This window comes from Armigeres subalbatus, chromosome 1 (assembly GCF_024139115.2).
Source record: "Armigeres subalbatus isolate Guangzhou_Male chromosome 1, GZ_Asu_2, whole genome shotgun sequence".
NCBI lineage: Eukaryota > Metazoa > Arthropoda > Insecta > Diptera > Culicidae > Armigeres > Armigeres subalbatus.
This window is the reverse complement of record NC_085139.1, coordinates 42,054,253-42,081,024: the sequence shown is the minus strand read 5'-3', so window position 1 is coordinate 42,081,024 and position 26,772 is coordinate 42,054,253. Positions and strand designations below refer to the sequence as shown.

The following is a 26,772-nucleotide window of genomic DNA, read 5'->3' as shown; positions in this document are numbered from 1 at the left end:
GAGGCTTCCTAGCCTCTTGGAAGGAGGCTTCCTAGCCTCTTATAAGGAGGTTTCCTAGCCTCTTGAAAGGAGGCTTCCTAGCCTCTTGAAAGGAGAGGAGGCTTCCAGGCCTCTTGAAAGGAGGCTTCCGGGCCTCTTGAAAGGAGGCTTCCGGGCCTCTTGAAAGGATGCTTCCGGGCCTCTTGAAAGGAGGCTTCCGGCCTTTTGAAAGGAGGCTTCCGGCCTCTTGAAAGGAGGCTTCCGGGCCTCTTGAAAGGAGGCTTCCGAGCCTCTTGAAAGGAGCCTTCCGAGCCTCTTGAAAGGAGGCTTCCGAACCTCTTGAAAGGAGGCTTCCGAGCCCCTTGAAAGGAGGCTTCCGAGCCTCTTGAAAGGAGGCTTCCGAGCCTCTTGAAAGGAGGCTTCCGAGCCTCTTGAAAGGAGGCTTCCGAGCCTCTTGAAAGGAGGCTTCCGAGCCTCTTGAAAGGAGGCTTCCTAAGCTCTCTTGAAAGGAGGCTTCTGAGCCTCTTGAAAGGAGGCTTCTGAGCCTCTTGAAAGGAGGCTTCCTGAGCCTCTTGAAAGGAGGCTCTGAGCCACTTGAAAGGAGGCTTCTGAGCCTCTTTAAAGGAGGCTTCTGAGCCTCTTGAAAGGAGGCTTCCGAGCCTCTTGAAAGGAGGCTTCTGAGCCTCTTGAAAGGAGGCTTCTGAGCCTCTTGAAAGGAGGCTTCTGAGCCTCTTGAAAGGAGGCTTCCGAGCCTCTTGAAAGGAGGCTTCCGAGCCTCTTGAAAGGAGGCTTCCGAGCCTCTTGAAAGGAGGCTTCCAAGCCTCTTGAAAGGAGGCTTCCGAGCCTCTTGAAAGGAGGCTTCCGAGCCTCTTGAAAAGAGGCTTTCGAGCCTCTTGAAAGGAGGCTTTCGAGCCTCTTGAAAGGAGGCTTTCGAGCCTCTTGACGGCCGAGTTGCCGAATAATATGAAATTAATTTTAGTAGATACTAAATAAATAATGATTACACATGATGCTCAGATGCATAAATGGTACTTTACTTATTCGCAAGTCATTATTGTGATAGTGTTTAATAAATACTACGCTGCCAGATTCCGATGTCCCAATTGAGGAATGCGATGCCAGTTGAAGAAAAAGCAGTATACCTCAACCCATCCGTGCTGTCTGGCAAATCGGATGAAAATAGTTGGCTACTTCCAAACTCTTTCTCTTGTCCACCACTTACTGCATACTTAGCCTAATGAGCATCATCTGTTCATCGTCTCTAGCTGTGGAACCCCAGCGCTGCATCGTTAGTAATTACTTAATTGTCTTCCACAATCTTCGTGGACCAGCACCAGACAGACACTTCCCGATTAAAATATTAATCAAATTCCGACACTAACCGAACCGGCCGGCGTCGTTGGACGGTTGGCGGGCGTGCGATAAACATTGGAGTCCGGTTCAGCTTTATAGCCAACACGCTGCTGCTGTTGCTACTGGAGGGACTACCGCAATGCGCACCAGTTTACCGTCGTCATCTGAGATTGTGTCAACATCCGGACCGTGGAGCTAGCTGTTGATCTTGACATTGATTTAGACGATATTAGCATAATGGAGCTTTCACTTTTCTCGCCTGAAACATTAACTTTAAACTGATTGCCGTTTAGATTTGGTTCAGTTCTGTTCTGTTCTGAAGCAATCAAACTAATGTGGAGCGGGCAATAAAATTAATGCTGCTTTAGTTTTCAGAACAGATCAGAACGGCTATCGGACAGATATAGAATAAAATATTTATTTTACGGATTGGGTGTGTCTTGAAACATCAGAATTTTGCCATATTTTAATTTTATAATCAAATTGCTTTCAATGGCCATTCATACAGTGCACGACATAATAAAAATTTATTTGGTGTTGTTTTATACATGAGATATAGATCTTATTTCCGTTGGCATATTTCCAGGACTTGATCTGATTACGTAATGAAAATGTAGCTTTCACAAGTGTAGTACTGAACATCGTTCTACCTTTCTAAAACATTTCATTTTCATGGATCCATGTTGTAGAATGTGATTCATGAGACTTATTCTCCAACAAGAGAATGTTTTGCTACATCTTAAAAATAATGTTCTTTCTTCAAATGTTACAATACTGTTTAGTTTAAAACACTAAAATATATCACTTTTGTTAAACCTTGCAAAATATAACAAGATTCTGTACAGAATTATGAAATTTGTTTTTGGATGTAGGGGGAAAGACGGCTTTGGCAGGTTTGTTGCAGGGGGGTTTTTGTCGACCAAATTTTATGAAATTTGGCCACAGTATTCTTTGATATGCAAAGAATGTTTAGGCCAAATTTGAGCCTAGTCAGTCATAAAAAACCCCCTGCCAATAATAGAACAAAACCTGCCAAAGTCGTCATTTCCCCTACCTATCTAAAAATGCCAAATGAAAGCCTCACACATCGTATAATAAAATTCAACAGTGATGAATCCTGCCGCCATCGCCAATAATGTCTTTACTAATGAAGTATCATTTCAGACGCCAAATTAAATATTCATCGCCCCACAGACATCCAACGATCCGACCGAACCGTGGAGCCATTTTCCATATCTGCTGTGCACAATCTCGCTTCCGGCCAACTTACACATGTTGCACTTCGCTTGAATCGGCTTCCCGGCCAATCAAGCTAATGCATGATTTCACATTCCGTTCTCACTCTCTTTTTCTTTTCCGTTTCAACAGAACATATTTTGCCTGGCAAAGTTTGTCAAATCCTATGGCGTTACGGAGCACCGCGTTGACTACATCAAAGCTGTTGATGGTCATGAATACGATTATCAGTGAGTATATCACGGCAGCATATCTCGGTTATGGTGAGGGGGACTAGTTGAGCATTGCCAGGATTCATTTTTTTTCAACGTCACTAACATCCAATCAAGTTTACTTTCACATGCGACATTAGCCTGCAGTAGTTTGGGGGTGGAAACACAAAGTTTCAACGCTCTAGCTGGGGCTAAACTCCTGCTTGGTGTGGAAGCTTTTGAAATGGAAGTTTATTACATTACTGTACCGGGCAAGATACAAGTATAATAGTTATTTGACGTGGATGCCACACAGTTAAGAATAATCATATTCAAAAAAGGGGGGATTTCGGCTGAATGTGTCGTATTTTATTACTATCAAGCGGCTGGTTTACGATTATTATTTCAAGGAACTGGTATTCTGCATGCGTTACCTAAATTCGGTTGGAGTGATGCTTTTATTTTGTAAAACACTGTTATCCAAAACGCTTTATTTTAATTTTCTGCCTGCAAATCATGGTGTCTACTTTATTCTCATAAAAAGTAGGCTTACGACTGTGAATTAGATATCACTTTTAGATAATTTTGTTTTCGTCTAGGTAGACACTGTATGCTCGTTCCTTTTCTCGACTTCATATACGATTACGTAAAATATTCCAAGGGAGCATCCATAAATTACGTAACGTAAAGAGGGGAGAGGGGGGTTGTCCAAAGTGTGACAATCCATACAGCAATTTTAAATGATTCATACAAAAAGTGTTACATAGGGGAGAAGGGGGTTGAAAATGGAAAATTTTTGCGTTACGTAATTAATGGATCTTCCTCAAAAGGTTTACATCTGGTGAACTGGGAGGCCATTCAGCAGCTTTATATCAAACTTGGTTTATTAAATTACCCTTCGAAATTCTGAAACACAAAATGATTTTGACGTAAACTACATCTATAGGGGAAGCCTCGGTTACAGGGTGTAAAACGGAAATTTCCAAATAAGAAATTTCCAAGGCCGTAACGATATTACGAGAGATTTCAAGCGCTAATAGCGTCTTTATCTTTCGATGGATTTTTGATATTTTCTTATCAATCGATTCAGAAACTCTCCAGCATTTTACCAATTTCATCGATACTATTGATTATTACCGTTAAACTATTGAAAATTTTATTTATTTCCAAACCCAGTGAAAAAAATCAGAATCAATCAATCCCGTTCATGCATCCCAATCACGGATGTTCGTGTTTATGGGCCTGTCCAACGCCACACATCTCCCCTCTTATCTAAAAAAAATAACGACTGGCATCTATATTTAAAGAAAAAAAAAACTTTACCGACATATTATTAATGATGGGAATAGTCTCTCACAATGATAACAAGGCATCTTGAACCAAACGATCACTTCCGGCGCATTATTGTACAGCGAGCGTCTTATTTCGTAATCATTATGGCTGCCCAACTAAATATGGAAAATAATTCTCAAGACTTGCAGTGGTAACTCGCAATGGAAACACCATTTTTAATAACCCTTTTTTGCTTCTAGTAAAAATCATCAGTACTAATACTACCTTTACTTTCTTTGAGCACACGTCTATTTCAATATGTAACTATAAATGTCAAACAACCAGCAACAAAAACTAGAAACCGATCCGGAATAGTAACGATAAACTGTTCTTAACTATAGGCGGATATCTTTTCCCAATGAAATCAATCTCCAAGAACACCTTACGATTCCACGATAAAATCCTAATTCTTATGGGCGTTCTACCATTGTGGAGAAATTAAAATCTTGCATGCGGACGTTCTACTACAGAGCTCTCACCATTTCGGTCTGTAGTAATACTATTCTTCTTGCGGGCGTCCCACCAACGCAGTGGAAGAATCTACTGAATGCGGGCCTCCCACCACGCTGAATTGTGATCATTCCGATCCACAATAACACCATTCTTCTTGCGGGCGTCCCACCAACGCAGAGGAAGAATCTATGACTGCGGGCGTCCCACCACGCTGAATTGTGATCATTCCGATCCACAATAACACCATTCTTCTTGCGGGCGTCCCATCAACGCAGAGGAAGAATCTATGAATGCGGGCGTCCCACCACGCTGAATTGTGATCATTCCGATTTACAATAACATCATTTTTCTTGCGGGCGTCCCACCAACGCAGAGGAAAAAACACTTGAACGCGGGTGTCTTTTCACACTTAACTAAAACAGTAAAACTCTCTTTATTGAACTCCTTGCTGAACTAACATGCTTAAATTTTTCAGCAGAAAGATCAACAACATTCAAAAAGTAATTTAACGATTTTTTTGGCAACACAGGCCACCAACAAAACTCACCTAATGGAAATATTGCTTTCTAAGCACAATACATCCAATCCACGCGGCATTGCAGATATTTTATGTCACAGTATCATTCGATTTCACTACACTCAGATACAAAGAGCATTGCGATTGCATATTTTCGGTAAATTCAACTATTGCAATCAAGAAGAAAATTCTGAAAACAACAACATTGAACATAACATATAGTTTTGAAAATGGAACTTGTAAATAGTAATTTATGGAACAACTCTTTCTCATAAGTAAATTTCAAATTTTCATTAGTCTTACTGAAAATCACCCCTATACTTTTTCAACGGTACTTTCAATTTTATCAATCATTTTATTGTGTGCGTATTGATAATCATACTTTAATTTAAAAAGCCTTACTTAAACCGGTTCATATCGCCTTGCTCCGAAGTTAATAATCTTTCACACATCGCACACTTGGAATAATCCATCAACAAACAAATCCTACGCTACTCTTCTACTGCTCTATTTAACTAATCTAAAGAAAGCCTTACGAAAGTTACTCTGTTTTACATACCATAAACCATAAAATGCCAGCACATAAACATCCCAAACATTCGATGTTTTTCGAATGTCCAAGAACAGCACCCAACGGTGGATAAAATCAAAACATCAAAAATCATTGTCAGAAAATCTCCGTTATAAGCTGTAAAAAAGTGTTCTTCGCATAGATACACATCTAAATCGCATTCTGAGCGCAGTTGAGACAGTATACGTGAAAATAGACTCATACTATTGAGGTTTTTATCATTATCATTGCCTACAAAGCATTTCTTTGTTTTCTGTTAGAAATGTCAGTCCTGCCTGTTTGCTGCTAGATTATTCATGTCATTATATTCTAGGCATAAAATGCTGAAAAAACATTAATAAAAAGTAACATAACAGTTTAAGTTGAAAACATTGTAATTCCTACATGGTTCAATTCAACCAGAGGAAAAATTCTAACTGCCAGAGGCAATTGAAATGTATTAATAATAACTAAAAAGTAACATAGCAAATAAGGATGATAGTGTTAAGAAAACACGGAACACCTAGTCTAAGAGATGAATGCATGTATTAGATAATCAGCAAATAAAATTAGTTAAAAAAAAAAAAAAAAAAAAAAAATAAAGCAAAAAAAAAATATATATATATATATATATATAAATTAGTGAATGAGTTTCGTGTGGATTTCCCAATGGGCTTACAGGAGACATTTTTGAAGGTATTTCTAAAAGAGTTTCTGTGGAAATTCATGAAGTAGAAGTACTGGTTTATAAAGAATTTCAAAAAACGAACAGTGGGTAATGTCTGTGACATAACCGCTAAGTGGACGCAGGACTTGACTTGACCATGCCTTTAAGATACATAATATGTCCAAATTTCTCACATCAACTATTTTGGATAAATAATCGGCGTTGCATACCATTCCTTGGCAAAATCTTCTCATCAAACCGACACAGAAATCAAATCTACCTCGAACAAGAATCATCAAAAAAAAAAAATCAGGGAGTATCTGTCCGGTCACGAAATATTAGCCTCGACAGTGGCAACCTTCCCACTGAAGGATTGACTGAAATAAACCACAAGTTGGCTCAGCAGGGGATGTAGACTGTATCTCAGCCCTTCCACTGAAGAGCCTTCTAATCCGTGCGATAGCGACTGAAGGAGAACATTATTTTTAACTCTTAGAGCCTTGAAAAAGGCTGTTTGCTTCGGCTAAGTGCAAAAAGTAAGAAAACGATATTTTCAAATAACCGCGAATTTCTAGTGATGGTATAAAAAAGACTGAATGCTCTGCGAGCGAATGCACTTTTCTTTTATACCTTATTTTGAATCTTCTCTGCTTCCCAATTGGTGGGCCAATCAGCTAGTGTCTTGTATCCCGCTTCTTTGTCAGCCAAAGCGTCATCATCATCAACGCGTTCGAGAAGGGCTTCTTCTTTTTTACGCTTGTTGCTCGATGCTGGCGTCTATTTCCTAACGGGACTTTTCGCTAGATACAGGCCAATAAGCCGGGCAAGCGAGCTTAGAATTGCAGTTCAGGTGAGACAACATTGTTAGTAGTAGAAGGAAGGAAACACCCGGACATGGGAGATCGGGTGATAAGATTTAGAATTGGTAACATGGGACGATCATTCAGTCACGTTCGCTTTATGTTTATTAATGTTTGAGCTGTTATCGGTGTTTTTTTATCCAAATAAGATTATGTGAGAGATTTGGACATCTTCATTTCATTATTCATCTAAACAGATAACACTGAATCAACAATTTGAACATCTTATGAATCTTTAAAGGCATGGTCTAGCGAAGTCCTTCGTCCACTTCGCGGTTAAATCAGAAAAATTATCCACTGTTAGTTTTGACGCTATTTATGAAAATCACGCATAAAATTTTATCTCTGGAATATTGGATTTGGCACCCAAGTACAATTTCTATCCCGAAGGGTATTGAAAGAATTGATATTGATCTCTATTATTGGCTCTCTGAAGAACCATTTGTTTTTTTGACATACATGCTGCATCATGTGGCTTTTCTTTTCAGCCTGTCTCGGCTCAGCACCGATGCCGGCCGGTCTCGGCTCGACTCTGCTGCTGCTGCCGGTGGTATCTGCTCAGCATTGCTGCTTTGTCGGGTCTGTAGGGTGGACTGCTGCTGTACTGGCTAGGTTTCGGCTGATGATGGTCGCTTCGATGGTGTCGAGCCGAAAAAGCGGTCGGTGCAGACTTCGTTCCCTGCTAAAAGGTGTGAGTGCTGTTCAATCGATGATGCGGTTGCTTCGCTTATCCCGGTCAGAATGAAAGGAAAAAATCCCGTTGCGATATTTTATGGCTTCTTGGCAGACCCAGCGGCTGCTCATTCGCTGGTGTCTGCACCAATCAGAACGTGGTAATGGAATGATGCAAGAATTATGCGGTACCCATATTTATAGGTTCCCTTGATCTCAATGTTTTTTATTGAAAACAGTTTCATGCCTATTGAAACAAGTTTTTCGGGTCTTATCAAGCATGGACATGGAAGGCATACTTGAAATCTGTCGATGGAGGGGCTTACCGCAGAAATTAGTCCACTGAGACGAACGCTATTAACGTTTAAAATCTTTCAACACAGCGTAACGCGGTCGATTTGAATATTTTGAAATGACACCCGGTATAGTAAAGAGAGACGTAAGTCCTACGTCAAAATATTGTCGAGTTTCCAAATAATTTTTAAATGAAGCTCTGAAATATTTTCAGACTGAAATATTCTAGTATGTACTGCCGAAGAAGTTCTAAGAGCAATTCCTCTAATTCCTGAAGAACTGATTAATTAAATGTCAGGTGCATTTTGTTTGAACAAATGTGAAGCATACGTTGTACAACAAGGGATCTAGTGGCTACCCAACAAACAATTCAGACTTAATAAGCTACTTTTACAGCTGAAATAGCCTATTTCTAATTGAATAAATCCTTTATCAAATTTCAATTTTGCTGGGTCTAAACTTTCTTGGAAATGAGAATGAAAGCTGCAAAATTGTAAAGAAGATCTTTTTATATGAACTTGGTTGAATATATGTATTTCCGACAGAAGCTAGATAAAACTAGACTTAACAGAGAAAATGCCATCGGCGTGGTAAAAAAAAGTATTCGGCGACGTGGTCAATTTTCATACGGCAGCGCGCCGATTCAATTTTCAGGGCGGCGGCGCACAGGTCTACATATGTATGTCGCTTTCAACTAAATGACATTTTCGGTTAAACTATTTTCGACCTAATAACCGTTTCGATCAAACGTCCAATGCAGCAAAATGTAATTCGGCTTAATGACAATTAACTAAGTGGCATTCGAACAAATGGCCTTCGCCAAATAACTTTCAATCAAACGACAGGACGAGCAATATGGCAGAAAGTTGTTTAGCCGAACATATTATTTGGCCGAAAAAAAATATCATTTGGCTGAAAAGAACAATTGGTCATTTGGCTTAAAATGCCGTTTTGCAGAAAGAACCACTGTCGTAGCCGATTAGAAAGGACCAAAATTGACTGAAAATTTTGTTTGACCGAAAGGGTCGACATTTTTGGCCAAATTACCCGTTCAGCTCCCGTTCAGGGGTCTCCAGTAGCCTTGCGAGCAAAGGCGTGAGATAGGCACTCCGGAAATGGCGAGTTCGATTCTCGGTCCGGTCTAGGATGTTTGCGGTAAGGAAATATTCTTGACTCCCTGGGCATAATGTATCTAGAGATGTCACAAAACAATCGATTACTCCGATTAATCGATTCATCGTTGTGATAATCGATTATTTTTGAAACGATTACTTCTCATCGATTAACAGATTGAATAATCGACAAGAATCGAGAGTAATCGATGTCGCAAATTAATAGATTCATCGATTCATTGTTGTGATAATCGACTAATTTTGAATCGTTAATCGATTCAATAATCGACAAGAATCAAGAGAAATTGATTAGTTACTAATCGATCAATTGGGATTTTACGACATCTCTAAGTGTAGGGTAAATGATATATTTTGGACATGTACATTTTTTGGACTACATGGTTTAGACAAGCCTGAGCTTCTTTGATCAATTTTAGATAATCTTTAGGGAGAATTTGATCGAAAGTATGACCATTGCATACATTTACCTCAACTCTAGCGACTCCTGATGAGAACTCACTAACCAACTATTATTTATCTTTAAATTAATCTAAAATGTAAAACTTTTTAACAAAGCGCCTGCTGAACGCAAATATGCAGGAGAATATGGGTTATAGGACTCTTCGTAACATTCAGCTGAAGCGTGTTTAAATTGGTTCAAACGGAAATCTTAAGGTTCTACAGCCAAAGTTGGATTGTAATTAAGATACTAATAGATTCCAATCGCTTAACATGAACTTGAGACGGATGAAAAAGGAGTGACCAAAATTAAGTTATGTTTTTATGCATCAGAAATTTATTAGTTACCTCACGTATAGCCCATGGATGAACCATTAATTGGCTTTCAGGCTGTTTTCAATGATATCGATAATATTGCGAAATAATGTAAATTTTTGGTTTAATCTATGTCAGTTAAGCAAATGAATGCATTTAAATAAATGTGGAAACGTGTAGTTAGTGGCCATTTTTCAATCAGGAGAAAATGACTCTGTCCAAAATATATGCATTTTCTATGTCGAAATTATATATTTGATGTCCAAAAAGTAAATATTTCAGTTCCCAGTATATCACAGTTTACACCTAGTAAAAGTAATTTACTCAAAAATTGGGCGATGGTGACACAAGACCAATTATAGGTTATAGCTTTCAAATAGGAAGATCTTTGTGGTTTCCAATTGTTCTATTCTCTTCAATCTCGATATATTTTTTTTCTAATGAAAACATTCATTCACGCTTGTCCAAGATACATTATTTACCCTATCCATTTTACTTGCCAAAAAAGATGCAATGGCAGGCATTGAAAGGCTTTCAATTAATTACTGAAGAAATGCTAATATAATACTAAGTTGAAAAGTGGGCCAAGTTCCAGTTGAAATGTAGAGTCATTGAAGAAGAAGACCCGTTTAGCATTAGCATTAGCATAGCAACCCTATAACCAGAGACCGGCGGAGTGAAAAACTGTCGAAATGGCAATGTATGAAAATGCATGAAATCGTGAAAATGATACTGGCAGCACTTGAACTTTTTGCTTGCTTCTTATGGGTGCAAAAAGTAAACAAGTTGAGATGGAACCGCTTTTGACGGTTCGATTGGAAACAAGATGGCGTCTTCGCCGATCTCCTATTCTAGTATTTCTACATTAGCATTAGCATTGAGCAATTCGCACAAATTCGTAGGTAGTACAAGCCCGGATTATTGTATGAGAGTAGCCTGCCGGATCGGAAGCGAACACCATCTTTGCAGGGTTGCTGTCCGGCATTCTTGCAACATGTCCTGCCCATCGTACCCTTCCGGCTTTAGCTACCTTCTGGATACTGGGTTCGCCGTAGAGTTGGGCGAGCTCATGGTTCATTCTACGCCGCCACACACCGTCTTCTTGCATACCGCCAAAGATGGTCCTAAGCACCCGTCTCTCGAATACTCCGAGTGCTTGCAAGTCCTCCTCGAGCATTGTCCATGTTTCATGTCCGTAGAGGACTACCGGTCTTATTAACGTCTTGTACATGACACATTTGGTGCGGTGGCGAATCTTTTTCGACCGCAGTTTCTTCTGGAGCCCGTAGTAGGCCCGACTTCCACAGATGATGCGCCTTCGTATTTCACGACTAACGTTGTTGTCAGCCGTTAGCAAGTATCCGAGGTAAACGAATTCCTCGACCACCTCGAAGGTATCCCCGTCTATCGTAACACTGCTTCCCAGGCGGGCCCTGTCGCGCTCGGTTCCGCCCACAAGCATGTACTTTATCTTTGACGCGTTCACCACCAGTCCAACTTTTGTTGCTTCACGTTTCAGGCGGGTGTACAGTTCTGCCACCTTTGCAAATGTTCGGCCGACAATGTCCATGTCATCCGCGAAGCAAATAAGTTGACTGGATCTGTTGAAAATCGTACCCCGGCTGTTACACCCGGCTCTCCGCATGACACCTTCTAGCGCAATGTTGAACAACAGGCACGAAAGTCCATCACCTTGTCTTAGTCCCCGGCGCGATTCGAACGAACTGGAGTGTTCGCCCGAAATCTTCACACAATTTTGCACACCATCCACCATTGCTTTGATCAGTCTGGTAAGCTTCGCAGGGAAGCTGTTCTTTCTTAAAGAAAACTAGTTTTTCGGAAAAATTACCAGATTGGCAGATATTGTAAAGATTTTTATGAAACAATCTCTTAGAAGTAGTACCCGCAGAAATATTGGATAACCTTCCATAAAATTTTAGACCAATTTTCCGTGGAAATTATGAAGAATCTCCCAAGGAGGTTCTGAATAATTTTTTTAGAAATCCCAAAAATTTTCATTTCGAAATTCCAAACAATTTTCCCTGTAGCAGAATCTCAAGCACGTGTCGGAATGAGACTATGCAACAAATTTATTAGCATGATGACTGAAGAAAAATTGATGGCGTCAGTATCGGCTTTCGTCAGGTGTTTGCCCTCGAAAATCAAAGTTAATTGTAAATTTGACATTAATTTATAATAATGTTTTGAAAACTCAGATGTGAATATGTACATTATGTGGAAGATTTTTTATTTAAAAACCCTAATACATTTTCAAATTAAAAATCTTCCACATAGTGTACATATTCACATCTGAGTTTTCAGAACATTGCACACTTGAAAATGCATTCACTATGGAAAATGCCACCAAAAATGTATTCATAAGTGAATTTTGATCCTTGTTTAACTTTCTTCAAAGTACACAGCTCTCGTTCTGCAAGTCTCTTAAATAAAGACAAAAAAAAGGTACACAGCTTGGCGACGGCAATATGTTGCCGTCGATAGAAGAATCTCAAGTACGTGTCGGAAAAAGACACTTCTCGATTAACTTTTCAAAAGGACCTAAGTAACATTTTTTTCATGAATTAATTTGAGTAGTGCAATCAAAAGCTTTCATATTCGTCTGTTGATTGCGCTATTCAAATTAATTCATGAAAAAAATGTTACTTAGGGGTCGTACACTTATTACGTAAGCAATTTTTCAGGGTTTTTCAACCCCCCCTCCCCCCATGTAAGATTTTTTTCATACAAATGATTTTTTATTTATATGGAGCGTAAGATATTGACAGACCCCCCCTCCCCCCATAAGTGCTAACGTAATATGTGTACGGCCCCTTAGGACCTTTTGAAAAGTTAAGCGAGACTTCAATGAATTCACTCGTACGGTGACCGAGGAAAATTCGATAGCGTCAGTATTGGTAGCCATATGAAGCTGATTGCTGCAGAAATTTGTTTTTGAACGACGTCTAAATTTTGTTCAGTTACCATGTGAATGAATTTATTGCAGCGCTCCGACACGCTCGTGATTCCGCTGTCTGCCATCGTCTAGCGAGTTTGCTTTGAAATATGCAAAATCATTTACTCAGATTAACAAATGGTGGTCCTGAAAAATCGAATTATTTTCAATAATGCACATTTTCAATGACTAACAGCGACAAAGCCAGATTCAGAATCTCGCGAAAATAATTAGGTTTTCACCGACAACGGTCAAACTGATGAAAACGCCACCATAGTAAAGAAAATTTTCAGCCGTCGTCTGTGAATAAATTGATTGCTGCGTCCGACGAACTGTCTGCCGTCATCAAATGATTGTGTTATGTATTGTGATGAATATTCGCCTCAAATCAACTTTCTCTTGAACAAATTGTGGCCCTAAAACCATAGTCAGAATCTTGAAAGAAAATATTAGACGACAATCAAGTCGATGGAGACGCCAATAGTGAAGCTTTGCAGCAATCACTCACCCGCCAATTGGCTCTACTCTGACCGATATGGAGGCCATGATTCCACGACCCGCGTTAACCCTTTATAAGGCAGTGGCAACTATATTGCCACCAACAAATTATATGTTTTTCTATTTATTAACAAGAGCTCTACTTATTATTTCACATGTAGTGGCTTTATTTGCTTCCTAGTAACACCCCAGATGAATTTGAGCCATAAAAAAATTGAAATGTTAATTTGAGAACAGTTTTTTTACGAACAGATCGTCAGACCGCATCGTGCTTTCGTGCTGTGCGGTTCTTTCTCTTTGCGGAAGGATGTTTTTAATACTACCCGAAGCTATTTTAATTTCAACGGTGCTTCTTAGCGCTATTTCTACCCACTGATCCCGTTACGATCTTTGCAAGGACCCGTGCCTTCGTTTTACGTTGGACCCGTTTGCGGAAGTAAAATTCCGACAAGCGGTGGTAATCCTGCAGGGACACCGTTCTGGGAAAAAACCTCTAAGAAGGTCACGTCTCCACGCTCAGCAATGAGTATTAATAAAAACAAGAGGAAGGGGAGTCTCTGAATTCTCCACTTCCTTCAAAGAAACAAGGTTTCAAGACCGTCCTGCCCAAGCGCGGAAAAAATAGAAGGAAGCTGGAGACTTCAGATATTCCTTCTAAATCTAACGTTGACATTATTTCTTCTCCCATCGAACTGAGCAATCAGTTCGATTTGATTAATAACGAATTTGAGGAAATCGAATCTACCTCTAGCCCAGGTGATTCGATTCATGCGAAGAAACAACGGATTCCGCCAATTGTGGTATCTGTTGCCGAGTTTTCTGGCTTTCGGAATGAAATCTTGAGTAACCTTCGGGGATCAAGGTTTCATTTCAGATTGCTAGGAAGGGTGACTGCCGCGTTTTGCCGGGATCCTTTGACGATCGCAAACGTCTTCTCCAGTATTTAACTGAGAAGCGCCATAAATTCTTCACATACGACGACAAAACTGAGCGATTGTTCAAAGTCGTCTTGAAGGTCTGCCCAGTGATGACAAATCACTGGATGAGATTAAAATTGAAATTTCTGAATTACTTGGATTTTCACCAGTCCAAGTAATTAAGATGAAAAAGAAATCCCACTCTGGTACTTCCCAAAGGGCATTTCTCAAGAATTTTATTTAGTTCATTTTAACAAAAGTGAACTAAATAATATGAAAAAGTTGGAAAAGGCCTGTATTATGTCCCATGTCCGTGTTACATGGGAACATTTCCGCAGGCCTGGGGGAAATTTCAAAATCCCACTCAGTGCCGTAAGTGCCAAAAGTGGGGTCACGGAACCAAACATTGCCACATGGATGTTAAATGCATGATTTGTGGTGGAACCTCTCACGCCAAGGACGCTTGTCCTGTGAGAGAAGATTCCAATAAATTTAAGTGTGCAAATTGTGGGGTAATCATAAATCCAATTTCTGGGAATGCCCTTCACGCAAAAAAGTTATGAATTCCCGTGCAAAATTGATGACGGAAATTCCAATCGGATCCCAGATTCGACGGGTAGAAATTTTCAAACGCTCAAATTTCGAAACCAGTTACCGGTCGAGCAATTCATACCCACCACAATTCACAAACAAATTTAGCCGCTCGTCAACGGGTAGCAAGCACTTCAGTAAATTCCAATTTTTCGAATGTACCTACGTATGCAAACATCGCTGCTGGTAGACAAAATTTCTCTTCTCAAAATGAGGTTTATACCCATGTCCCAACGGGAAATAATGGTCATGTTGCCGATTCAGGTAGCATGACTGCTTCCGATTTTGATTTTTTAACTGAACAATTGTATCACATGATTGATGCAATGTTCAAAGCAAATACCATTCCTGAAGCTGTTCAGGTTGGTATAAAGTACACACAAAAAATTGTTATCGGACTCCGTTTCAATGGATCCAAATAATTGTGTGAAAGTTCTAAATTGGAATGCCCGCTCTCTAAAGGGTAAGGAAGATGAATTATTCAACTTCCTAACAGTTCATAATGTGCATATTGCCATTATAACAGAAACCTATTTAAAACCAGGACTCTCCATTAAAAGAGATCCAAATTATTTTATCTACAGAAATGATCGTCTTGACAGCGCCTGTGGTGGGGTCGCCATTGTCATCAATAGACGTATCAAACATAAATTATTTTCTTCATTCAAAACCAAAGTTTTGAAACCTTGGGAGTTTCTGTTGAAACAAATTTTGGAAAATTTTCCTTCATTGCAGCTTACTTGCCTTTTCAATGCAATGGGCAGCAAAAGAATTTGTTGAAAGCTGATCTTCAAATTCTGACTCGCAACAAATCTAAATTCTTCGTAATTGGTGACTTCAATGCCAAACACCGTTCATGGAATAATGCTCAAAGCAATTCCAATGGTAAAATTTTATTTGAAGATTGTTCTGCGGGATATTATACTATTCAATATCCCAATGGACCAACTTGTTTTTCTTCCAGTCGAAATCCTTCTACAATTGATTTAGTTTTAACGGATTCAAGTCAGCTGTGTGGCCAATTGGTAACTCATGCTGACTTTGACTCTGATCACCTTCCTGTGACATTTGAAATCTCACAAGAAGCCATTTATAATCCAATCAGCTCTACTTTTAATTATCATAGAGCTGATTGGGATTTATATAAAACGTATATCGATAGGAATTTTGATGTTGATATTCCTCTCGATACCAAAAGTGATATTGATAATGCTCTCGTATCTTTGACAAATTTAATTGTCGAAGCCAGAGGCATTGCAATTCCTAAATGTGAAATTAAATTCAACTCCATTATTATTGACGACGATCTTCAGCTACTGATCCGTCTTAAAAATGTGAGGCGAAGGCAATACCAAAGAACTCGCGATCCTACTTTACTTAAAAGTTATTTGGCGAGATTTGCAAAATGAAATTAAAAAACGTTTCGCTATTCTGAGAAATACCAACTTTGAGAATAATGTCTCGAAGTTGGATCCCAGTTCGAAACCCTTTTGGAAATTAACGAAAATTCTTAAAAAACCTCAAAAGCCAATTCCAGCGCTTAAAGAGGGAAATAAAATTTTATTAACAAATGGCGAAAAGGCTCAAAAACTTGCTCAGCAGTTCGAGAGTGCCCATAATTTTAGTCTAGGTCTCACTAGTCCAATTGAGGATCAGGTTACACGAAGCTTCGAAGACATTCTCAACCAAGATAATGTTTTTGACCCTTCGTTGGGAACTAATTTGGATGAAGTGAGATCTATTACTAGAAAATTTAAAAATATGAAAGCCCCGGGTGATGATGGTATTTTCTACATACTTATCAAAAAACTTCCTGAGAGCTCTTTATCCTTTTGGTTAATTTATTTAACAAATGTTTTCAATTGGCATACTTCCCAGATAAATGGAAAAACGCCAAAGTTGTTCCAATTTTGAAGCCGAACAAAATCCAGCTGAGGCTTCTAGTTATCGCTCAATCAGTTTGCTTTCTTCAATAAGCAAACTGTTTGAAAAGATTATTTTAAATAGAATGATGGTTCATATTAATGACAATTCTATTTTTGCTGATGAGCAATTTGGTTTTCGCCATGGGCATTCAACCACTCATCAGTTATTAAGAGTTACGAACTTAATTCGGCTCAACAAATCTGAAGGATATTCGACTGGAGTTGCTCTTCTTGATATAGAGAAAGCATTTGATAGTGTTTGGCATGAAGGTTTGATTGTAAAATTGATGAATTTTAATTTTCCTCTGTACATTATTAAACTGATCCAAAATTATTTATCAGATCGCTCACTGCAGGTAAACTATCAGAATTCTAAATCTGATAGATTACCTGTTAGAGCTGGTGTTCCCAAGGCAGCATACTGGGCCCCATATTGCATAACATTTTTACTTCTGACTTACCTGATTTCCCACCGGGGTGTCAAAAATCTTTGTTTGCAGATGACACAGGTCTCACAGCCCAAGGGCGTACCCGTCGTGTCATTTGTAGTAGATTGCAAAAAGTTTGGATATTTTCTCCACTTACTTGCAAAAATGGAAAATTTCCCTGAATGCTTCCAAAACTCAGCTTATAATTTTCCCACATAAGCCGAGAGCTTCTTATTTGAAACCTTCTAGCAGACATATTGTCACTATGAATGGGGTTCCAATTAATTGGTCTAGCGATGCTAAATATTTGGGACTTCTGCTAGATCAAAATTAACTATTGAAAACCACATTGAAGGCATTCAAGCCAAATGTAACAAATAATATATTATATTAAGTGTCTATATCCACTTATAAACAGAAAATCAAAACTTTGTCTTAAGAACAAACTTTTGATTTACAAACAAATTTTTAGACCAGCCGTGTTGTATGCTGTGCCAAAATGGACTAGTTGTTGCAATACCTGAAAGAAGACACTACAGAGTACAGAGGATTCAGAATAAAATTTTGAAAATGATTCTGAAGTTGCCTCCGTGGTATAGTACCAATGAACTTCATAGAATTTCTAATATTGAGACATTGCAACAAATGTCCAACAAAATAATTTCCAATTTTAGACAAAAATCGTTGCAATCTTCTATTGCAACGATTAGCTCCTTGTACCCTTAGTATAAATTAGGTTAAGTTTAGTTTAAGTAGAAAACATTGTAATTCCTACATGGTTTAATTCAACCAGAGGAAATATCGTAACTGCCAGAGGCAATTGAAATGTATTAATAATATCTAAAAGCGTAACATAGCAAATAAGGATGATAGTGTTAAGAAAACACGGAACACCTAGTCTAAGAGATAAATGCATGTATTAGATAATTAGCAAATAAAATTAGTTAAAAAAAAAAAAAAAAAACGAACAGATCGTAAGTTTCGAGTGGAAGAAGGATTTTCAGTTATAATTCGTTAAAAAAACGACAAAGATATATTTTTTCTCGTTGGTATAAATTATTTTGAATCTCCTGTGTTAGATTATTACGTGATTAGCGTGAAAAAAGCTTTGCCTTTCTGTATATTTGGTTTTTGGATTTTTGACGAAATTGTGTTTTTTTCCCAAGGGTCCCCCCTTGGGAGAAAAAACGCGAAATTTTTTTTTCACTTATAATGCGTTTTCTGACTAGGACTCTTCACCAAAAAATGTAACGTACCTTGATTTGACTGGTTCTACGTAAAACCAAATTTTTAAAAATCTTTTTATATTTTTGTTGTTGCCTGTTTTCCCGCTTGCCGGGCAGTGGCAACTATATTGCCACCAATGTTGTCCCGCTTCGCGGGCAGTGGCAACTATATTGCCACCAATTTTTCAATGTTTCTGAACTGTTTAATGTAAAACAAACATACATTTGAGTTTAATACCATGTCAATATTATGTCCTATTGTTGTTTTTGTTAATTTATTGTTTAGATTCGTCTGCCTTCGTCTGTCTCGGATCAACTCTCTTGTTATTCGTCTCAATAAAACCCGTTTTAAACGGGTCCATAACGTTAGGCATAAGTACGTTACAAATGGACGTTAGACATAACGGACGTTTGGCATAATTTACGTTAGGCATAATGGACGTTTGGCATGATTCTGCTTTCTTTATGTTATAGGCTGTTCTTTGGGTCATTTTATGCCTAATGTCCATTATTTATTTATTTATTTATTTATTTATTTTATCTACATAATCTTTATAATCGCATAAATAACCACATAACAGTTTTCAAAGCTTACGCAACTATGTACTATTTTCTAACACAATAAAATAAGTAATTTCATACCAAAGTACTATTGGGAATTGAAGTGAATGCTCATATTTCGTTTGAAAGAGACAAATGTCGTTTCGCTTCTATGATTACGAGGTAATTCGTTCCAAATTTTGACAGCACGGGCACGAAAAGAATCTCTCAAATTATTAGAAAGGGCTCTTGGAACAATAAGTAGTAATGCTCGAGAAGAGCGGGCAACCTTGAAGAAGTTTCGGAGGTAAATTGGGGGGTCATTTATAATTTTATATGTTTGGATGCATGTTCTTAGCTTAAGATGATTCACAAAATCACAACCAAGTAAAGACTTCTTATAGGCAGATATATGGTCATATTTTTTAGATTGTATGCGTATCTTACAACTGCATTGGAAGCCTGGTTTAGTTTTTGGAGTTTTGCCTTTGATACAAGACCAAACAATATGTCTCCATAATCGAATAGAGGTACTAAAAGTGACTTGGCAAGTTGAATCCTGATGTGTTGAGGAGTACAATGCCGCAGCAAAAGTAGGGAGTGCAAGGCGTTGTAGACTTTACTGGAAACAGCGTTTGTCTGGTTTGTCCAATTTAAATTTGAATCCATAAGAATGCCAAGATTTTTAACCACATTAGAATACGTGATGAAATCGTTTCCAACTTTAATTAGAGGAACAAAAGGTAAGGTTGCACGTTTAGTGTGAAAAATAATAGTCTGTGTTTTTTTCACGTTAAGAATCAGTCCATTCTGTTCACACCACTCTAAAATATTTTGAACATCTGAGTTCATCCAACAAACGATTTCAGGTGCGGTGCTAGGTTCTCCGGAGATGTACAGCTGACAATCATCCGCATATAGGTGAAATTTACAGAAAGATAAACTCAATGGTAAGTCGTTTATAAACATCGAGAAGAGTAATGGACCGAGTATTGAGCCTTGTGGTACCCCAGTTTGGACTGCAATAATTTCGGATTGATGATTATTGTAGTCGACATACTGCAACCGATTGGAAAGATAGGATAGAATTAAACTTGAGGAGAAATGATCTAAGTGGAAATTGTGTTTCAACTTTTCACATTTCACATAATCGTCGGTGGTTAATAGAATCAAATGCCTTACTAAAATCTAAGAGCGTAAGGATAGTGATCATTTTTTTATCTAGTGCTTCCCTTATGTCATTTTCAATATTAATCAGTGCAGTCACTGTACTACATGCCTTCCGATACCCCGATTGGAAAGCGCATAGCAGGTTATTTCGGATTAAATATTCATTCAGTTGTTTAGAAATTACTGACTCAAATACTTTAGGAAGAGCGCAAAGGATGCTTATTGGACGATAATCTTTTTCGATACATGGATTATCAATCTTACTAATTGGAATAACTTTAGCAATTTTCCAATCGACAGGAAATTCGGATGATGTAATGCAGCAATTGAAAATATCAGTAATGTACGTAAGAGTGACACCTAAAGAAATTTTTAAAACATTCAATGGAATAAAGTCGTTTCCTACAGCATCGCATGAGGCAGTGGCGAACTCAGCTAAAACTTCATCACTAGTTACACATCTGAATGAAAACTTTGGTTGTGTTTCAACATCTTCACTTTGATTGAAACTAAGGGGCGGGAAGTGTGCTGCAAAAACATATTCAGGAGTCAGCAGTTACGTCACCTCCACCTACATGAGTGTTCGTTTGTTTCAAGCCCAATCGTTTAATGTTTTTCCACAACTGCTTTGCAGGAAGATCAGCACTAAGTTGAGAGTTAAAATATTCTCGTTTTGTGCGTTTGATTTCGCGGTTGGCCAAGTTACGAAGGCAGGTGAAATTTTTCCATTTATTCTGGTTACCTTGGTCCCGTTTCCAGCACTCATAGGCTTCGGAGCGATTTTTAATCAATCGATTAGCATACTTGTTGATCCAAGGATTTCTTGGATCTTTGGTCGTCTTTTTCTTGAGTGGGGCATGTATGTTAAGAACGGAGTAAAGTAAATCATTGAAACACCGAAGCTTTTCGTTGATTCCCACACAGTTGTAGACATTATCAAAATTGACACAACGAAGATCAGCAATAAACGAGTTTTTATCAACTTTATGATATTCGCGAGTCCAATAAGAATCAGTAGAAGTTTTAGATAGCCTAAACTTATAATCAACACAAATAAAATCGTGATCGCTGATTCCCCCCACTGACGACTGGTACACATTGTTCAAACTGTCCGTGCAATTACCTGTAAACAGATCAATGGTCGATGAAGAACCGGGCTTATGCCTAACGTCAAAACGGCAAATTTGACAGTTAGCCCATATATTTTCCGTCAAATTTGCCGTTTCCGTTCCGGTGACACTGTGTTTGTGTAATTCAACAAAATAGCCAGATTTTTTCTGTGATACATATCTATCTCACCAGGAGCAGATACTTCATACAAAAAGTGTGACATGGGGGTGAGCGGAGTATAAAATGCTATTTCAACGGATCTTTCCTAGCGTTCAGTGAAGGTCTCTGGAATGTTGCTTTCAGCTATGTGGGTTCTCTTTTCGCCAGCGTTTGGAGGGGAGGCGCTGTAGCCAGTGTAATTAATGGTTTAGTTTCCCATAATAGTTTTCATACAAACTTAAACCTGCTTGTTCTCAATCAGTTTTTGTTCAAATCGGCTTTTGGAGGACACTCGGAGCATGGGACAGAATCAAGTGAGCGTGGTGCAGCTGGGTCGTTTTTTGAGCCACCCTACTAATATTCTTTGTTTTTTCATAAATACGACACCAATACTACTACAGTATATGACGGTTTGTATTGTACCAATACTTTCAAAGCTTTGTTTTGGTACTCAACCCACCTTCACCTTCGAAATACAAACCATGATCACTTGGCGTGCATTGGAGCGAGACACTAGAATAAATTTATTTGCATAGAGCTGAACAAAATATATTGGCGTTAGTATCGGCGCGAGCGGTGGTCGCGCCGTCGTCAAATGGTTGACAAGAATATGAATTGAATATGATAGCGTATTTATCGGGGGTCTGATGTTTTGGTTATGTTTCCGTAGTGAAGATGCAGTCTCGTTTCTTCTGCTTATCGTTTATGAAACTGTCAGTCTGGAACGCACCTATCTCTTTCTTTCCCATGATTCTCCTTATGGCTGTCAGTGCGGAATTTTCAATGCTGGCTACGAAACGAACTGTGGTGGAGGTATACAAGTGTCAGTCCCGTGGTATTATCGACGACAGCCCGCGAAAAGTGAAATTAGCCCGCAAGATTCTGACTTTGGTTTTGTTGCTTTTAGTAATTGGACATGCATGTGCGCCGGGGTGCGCCGCCGTGCCACGCCGTCGTCGCCGACATTTTTGCATCGGCGCGCCGCCGTTTCAAATTTGTCACTCCGCTGATCTATAATTTTCCACGCTGATTCAAATTTTCAGTGGAAACTCCAAAGATTCAGTGCAATTTCCGTATAATTTCCTGATAGATCTCTACAACATCACGTTGAAACTCCAGAGAATTTTTAGTGTAGATACCAATTAAGAGAACTGCTCCTTGAATTCATACCATGTACCCAAATCAATACTATTCGAAAACAACGAATTGATGCGCAAATTGCTTTATTTCTCATTTTTGTGATTTTTTTCAGCAATGAGCACGCCGGATAGCAACAAAACACGACACAAAATGAGCCTAAATTGTCTGTTTTGCGAATGTTATTGATATAGGAGCATGTCATTAATAATGGTACAGATACTTTCCATGATATTCCATACAATATCTTGTTGAAATTTTGAAAAGCTCTCCGTAAAAACTCAGCTTGAAAATGGCGAAGGAGTTCCCGTTGAAATTCAAACAAAATCTTATTGAAATTGAATTTTGAACAGAAAAGAGTCGTTCGGCAGAAAGTCACAAGGCTGAAAGTTGTTAGGCCGAATATGTCATTTAACCGGAAAGACTATTTGGTAGAAGCCTTCCCGAGCAAATCGATACCTTTTTTGCCTTTCTCGTTCAACTAAGTTGTACCGAAAGGCTATCATTTCACTCCGCAAACGAACTTTTTATAGAAGCCTCTGAGACCCATAGTATTATATACCAATCGACTCAGCTCGACGAGCTGAGCACATGTCTGTCTGTCCGTGTGTATGTATGTGTGTATGTGTGTGTATGTGTGTGTGTATGTGTGTGTGTATGTGTGTGCACAAAAGCTATAAAAAAACATTAGACAACTTTTCGTATAGTAATCCTTAACCGATTTTCTCGCAACAAGTTTCAATCGACATGGGACAAAGCCTTGTTGATCACTATTGAATTTTATAACGATCGGTCATTGCGTTTAAAAGTTATGAAGAAAATGATACATCGGACCATTTAAACCCCATATAAGGTTGGTGTCTTAACTAAATGCGAGAAAGGCACCACCAACGCTAGGTGGATTAATCTGGGTTTTTAATGTTGTGAAATCATTCAGTTACTGAACCTCGTACTGAACGGGTAATATGGTCAAAAATGGCCATTTGTTTGGCGAAATGGTATTTTTGTCTATTGACCATTGAACGAAATTCCGTGGCCTCTCTATTTTGAAGTAGATACTGGCCTTTAGGCCAAAAGCCATCTAACCAGGTGCCATTTACCAAAATCAACGTTTCACGGAAACTGTTATCAGGTCATAACTGGTTTGACCGAAAATGTAGGTTGGCCGAAAGCAATGGCTGTGGCAATGGCAAAAGGAAAATTTGGGCAGACTTGTAAAAAGTTGTTCACCCTAACAGGTCATTTGGCCGTTTGGATGAAAAAGTCGTTTGACCGAATATAGATCATTTGACTAAAAATGCCGTTTGGTAAAAAATGTCATTTTGTAGAAAGAGCCATTTGGCCCCAAAAATGTACTTTCTTCAACCTTCTTTGAAAAGTGTTGTTTGGCTGAATTGATTATTTTGCCTATAAAGACGTTTATCCGAATAGGTCACTTGACAGAAAATGCCATTGGCCAGAAGAGTTGTTTTGCAGAAAGGACATTTTCGGGCCAAATTACCAGTCCTACCAAACAGGAGGATCGTAGTGTGCCGCGCGTGACGGATGTCAAAATTTTTCACCGCTCGATTTTTTTTTCTTTTTTGGCTGATGGAGAATTTATTATAAAAGCCGCGTATACGCGTGATGTTTAACGATAGTTCAAGTTATTATAAATATAAAATTTATTTTAATAATGTGCGTTAGTGGTATGCTCCTTTACTGGAAATTTTTGTGTGATAATTCCTGCTATGAAATCGCCACATGTGAAATCAGAAGCCACAGGCCGCAGGTGCAAGACGGATCGAGTGTCGAATACAGATCCGGAGCTCCTCCCAACAAGATTATTTCCTGTTAATTGTTCACCGTGGATGCGCAGCTCTACAAAAGTTGATAAATCTGGTGAGATTTTTTCAATATAAATTTACTACTATTCCATTGTAGCGAATTTCAAGGTGTTCTAATTGAAACTAAATACGCGTTGAATTAAAGAATCCGGAAGTTTGTTTATGGGTCCATTATTCATTTGATAATGGTAGCATAAACAGGCGGGGCTAATTGTAAGCAAAAGTGACCTCGGACTGGTCATAAAATACCAGGCAGTCTAAAACGGGTCACTGGAGCTGCAATAGACACTTTCTAGCTCCCGGATTAAATCTGACTGTACAATTTGATAAAAACAGACAGCTTTCTTCCATAACATCACTGCCAGACAGTGGGGGTTACACACAAATTACCATTCCTACCAAACGGCATTTTCGATCAAATGATCTATTCGGTTAAACGATTTGTTTTCATGAACATGTTTTCGTTTCAGTTTGCGAATGGCGTTCGATAACTGCGACGCATTCTAGACGGCAAACAATTGTCAGACGATGTTAGAATAAAAGTACACCTGATTGTTCAGCGATATGCAAACAAATTGAATTTGACATCTTTTTGAAGCTCAGCTGTCCGATAACTGCAAAACTGATAAAACTATCGAAATGCTGTTAAAAGCATTGCAGTTAAATTACTTTCAGTTATCTAATGTACAAAGAATTTTCTACGGGAAATAATTTCCAATAATTTCGAACAATTTTTCGTTGAGACATCCTCCGCGGAAATTCTAAAGAAAATTTCCATTAAACTTACGGACAATTTCTCGTGAACATTCCAGAGAGTTTTTCTAGAAATATTTTCAAAATTTTGGAAAAACTTATAGATTTTTCTGAGAAGTTCATTAGATTTTTCATGCGAAATTCAAAAGATTCTTCTTTTTATGTCTTGAAAATATCCCGAAAAAATACAAATACTAAGATTTACTTTGAAAAACGTAATGAAAAATTCAAAGGTGCAGCCCAATCGTTGTACGCAAAGGTAACGTTGAACTACGTAAAGTTGAAAAGCAGGCCAAGTTCCAGTTGGAATATAGTGCTATGGAAGAAGAAGCTTGCGATGCACTTACGAGATTGACTGATTCACCGAAACCGATAGTTAAGATTATCATACATAAATATTTTAACACACTGGAGTCAGTTGTACGCGGAGGATATGGGCCGCGTAAATTAAAACAACGTAAAAAACCGCGTAAGTCCCAAAACATGCCTGAATGAACCGTGGAAATCCCGAAATTCGAGTGAAAAAAACCCAGATTAATCCACCTGGCGGTGATGATGCCTTTCTCGACCTTCGTAAAATGTGTGTGCTTGAAAATAGATGAGCTAGTAGCTAAGAGTAAAAAAGCCAAATTTCTTTGTCTGTTCTATGAAAATCAGAATATTTATGGCAAAGATATTGTAGATCCAGTTGAAAACCGAAAATCATATTTTGTTCCATTCCCGGATGTCGCAACTGCATCGCGAGTGGTGCCCGACTATGGCACAGTTGCGCACTACTCGCGCTGCAGTTGCAACATCCGGAAATGCGAGAAAATGCGATTGTCGCGAGACCTCGGTTCGATTTTCAGCTTGATCTACAATATGCTAATAAGAATTTCGACATTTTTGTTTCCTTTTACAATCTTTTTGACGTACATACCCCTGTTTTATTTCACACAGTCATATATTTTAAGGATATCACTTTTGGATGTTAGTTAAACTGAAGCTCCGACTACACAAAAAGAAAACGAAAATGTCATTCCCATCAAGCGAGCGGAGGGCAATATTTGTTATGATATAAATCTCATGACCGTCTTTCTGCCAAACTCCCGTATGAAGAGGGAGGGAAGTGTATCAGTGTGGAAGCATCCGATAGTTCGTTTTCGGAAAGAAATTATAGCCTTTCGGTACAACTTTGTTGAACAAGAAAGGCAAGAAGTATTTTGGCCATAATTTCTAAGGTAATAGTCCAATCTGTCCAACTTTCAATTGAAAATAATAGAACAGAATTCCGCGTCTAATGCAATTTGTTGTGAGTAAATCGGTTGAGGGTATGTCCATTAAAAGTCAGCTAGACTTTTTTACTCGCTTTTTTATAACACATAGTATATTTTGGCCATAATTTCTGTGCCCATGGTCCGATCTTCCAAATTTTCAATAGAAAACAATACGACAGGATTCCGCGTCGAATGAAACTTGTTGGAATTAAATCGGTTGAGGATAAGTTCCAAAAAAGTGAGCTAAACTTTTCGCACTTTTGGTGCGCGCACACACACACAGAGACATCATC

At 38.6% G+C, this 26,772-nt stretch overlaps 2 protein-coding genes across 21 annotated transcripts in view; one reads left to right on the top strand and one right to left on the bottom strand.

The window, feature by feature from the left end:
• The window catches only part of LOC134224744 (solute carrier family 35 member F3), a 266,961-nt gene that overhangs the window by 182,388 nt on the left and 57,801 nt on the right, over nt 1–26,772 (bottom strand). The window lies entirely within an intron of this gene.
• The window catches only part of LOC134224836 (uncharacterized), a 115,302-nt gene that overhangs the window by 82,945 nt on the left and 5,585 nt on the right, over nt 1–26,772 (top strand). Inside the window, exon 2 of the mRNA XM_062704442.1 lies at nt 2,701–2,798. Coding sequence (XP_062560426.1) covers nt 2,701–2,798 — 98 coding nt within the window. The remainder of the gene's footprint in view (nt 1–2,700; nt 2,799–26,772) is intronic.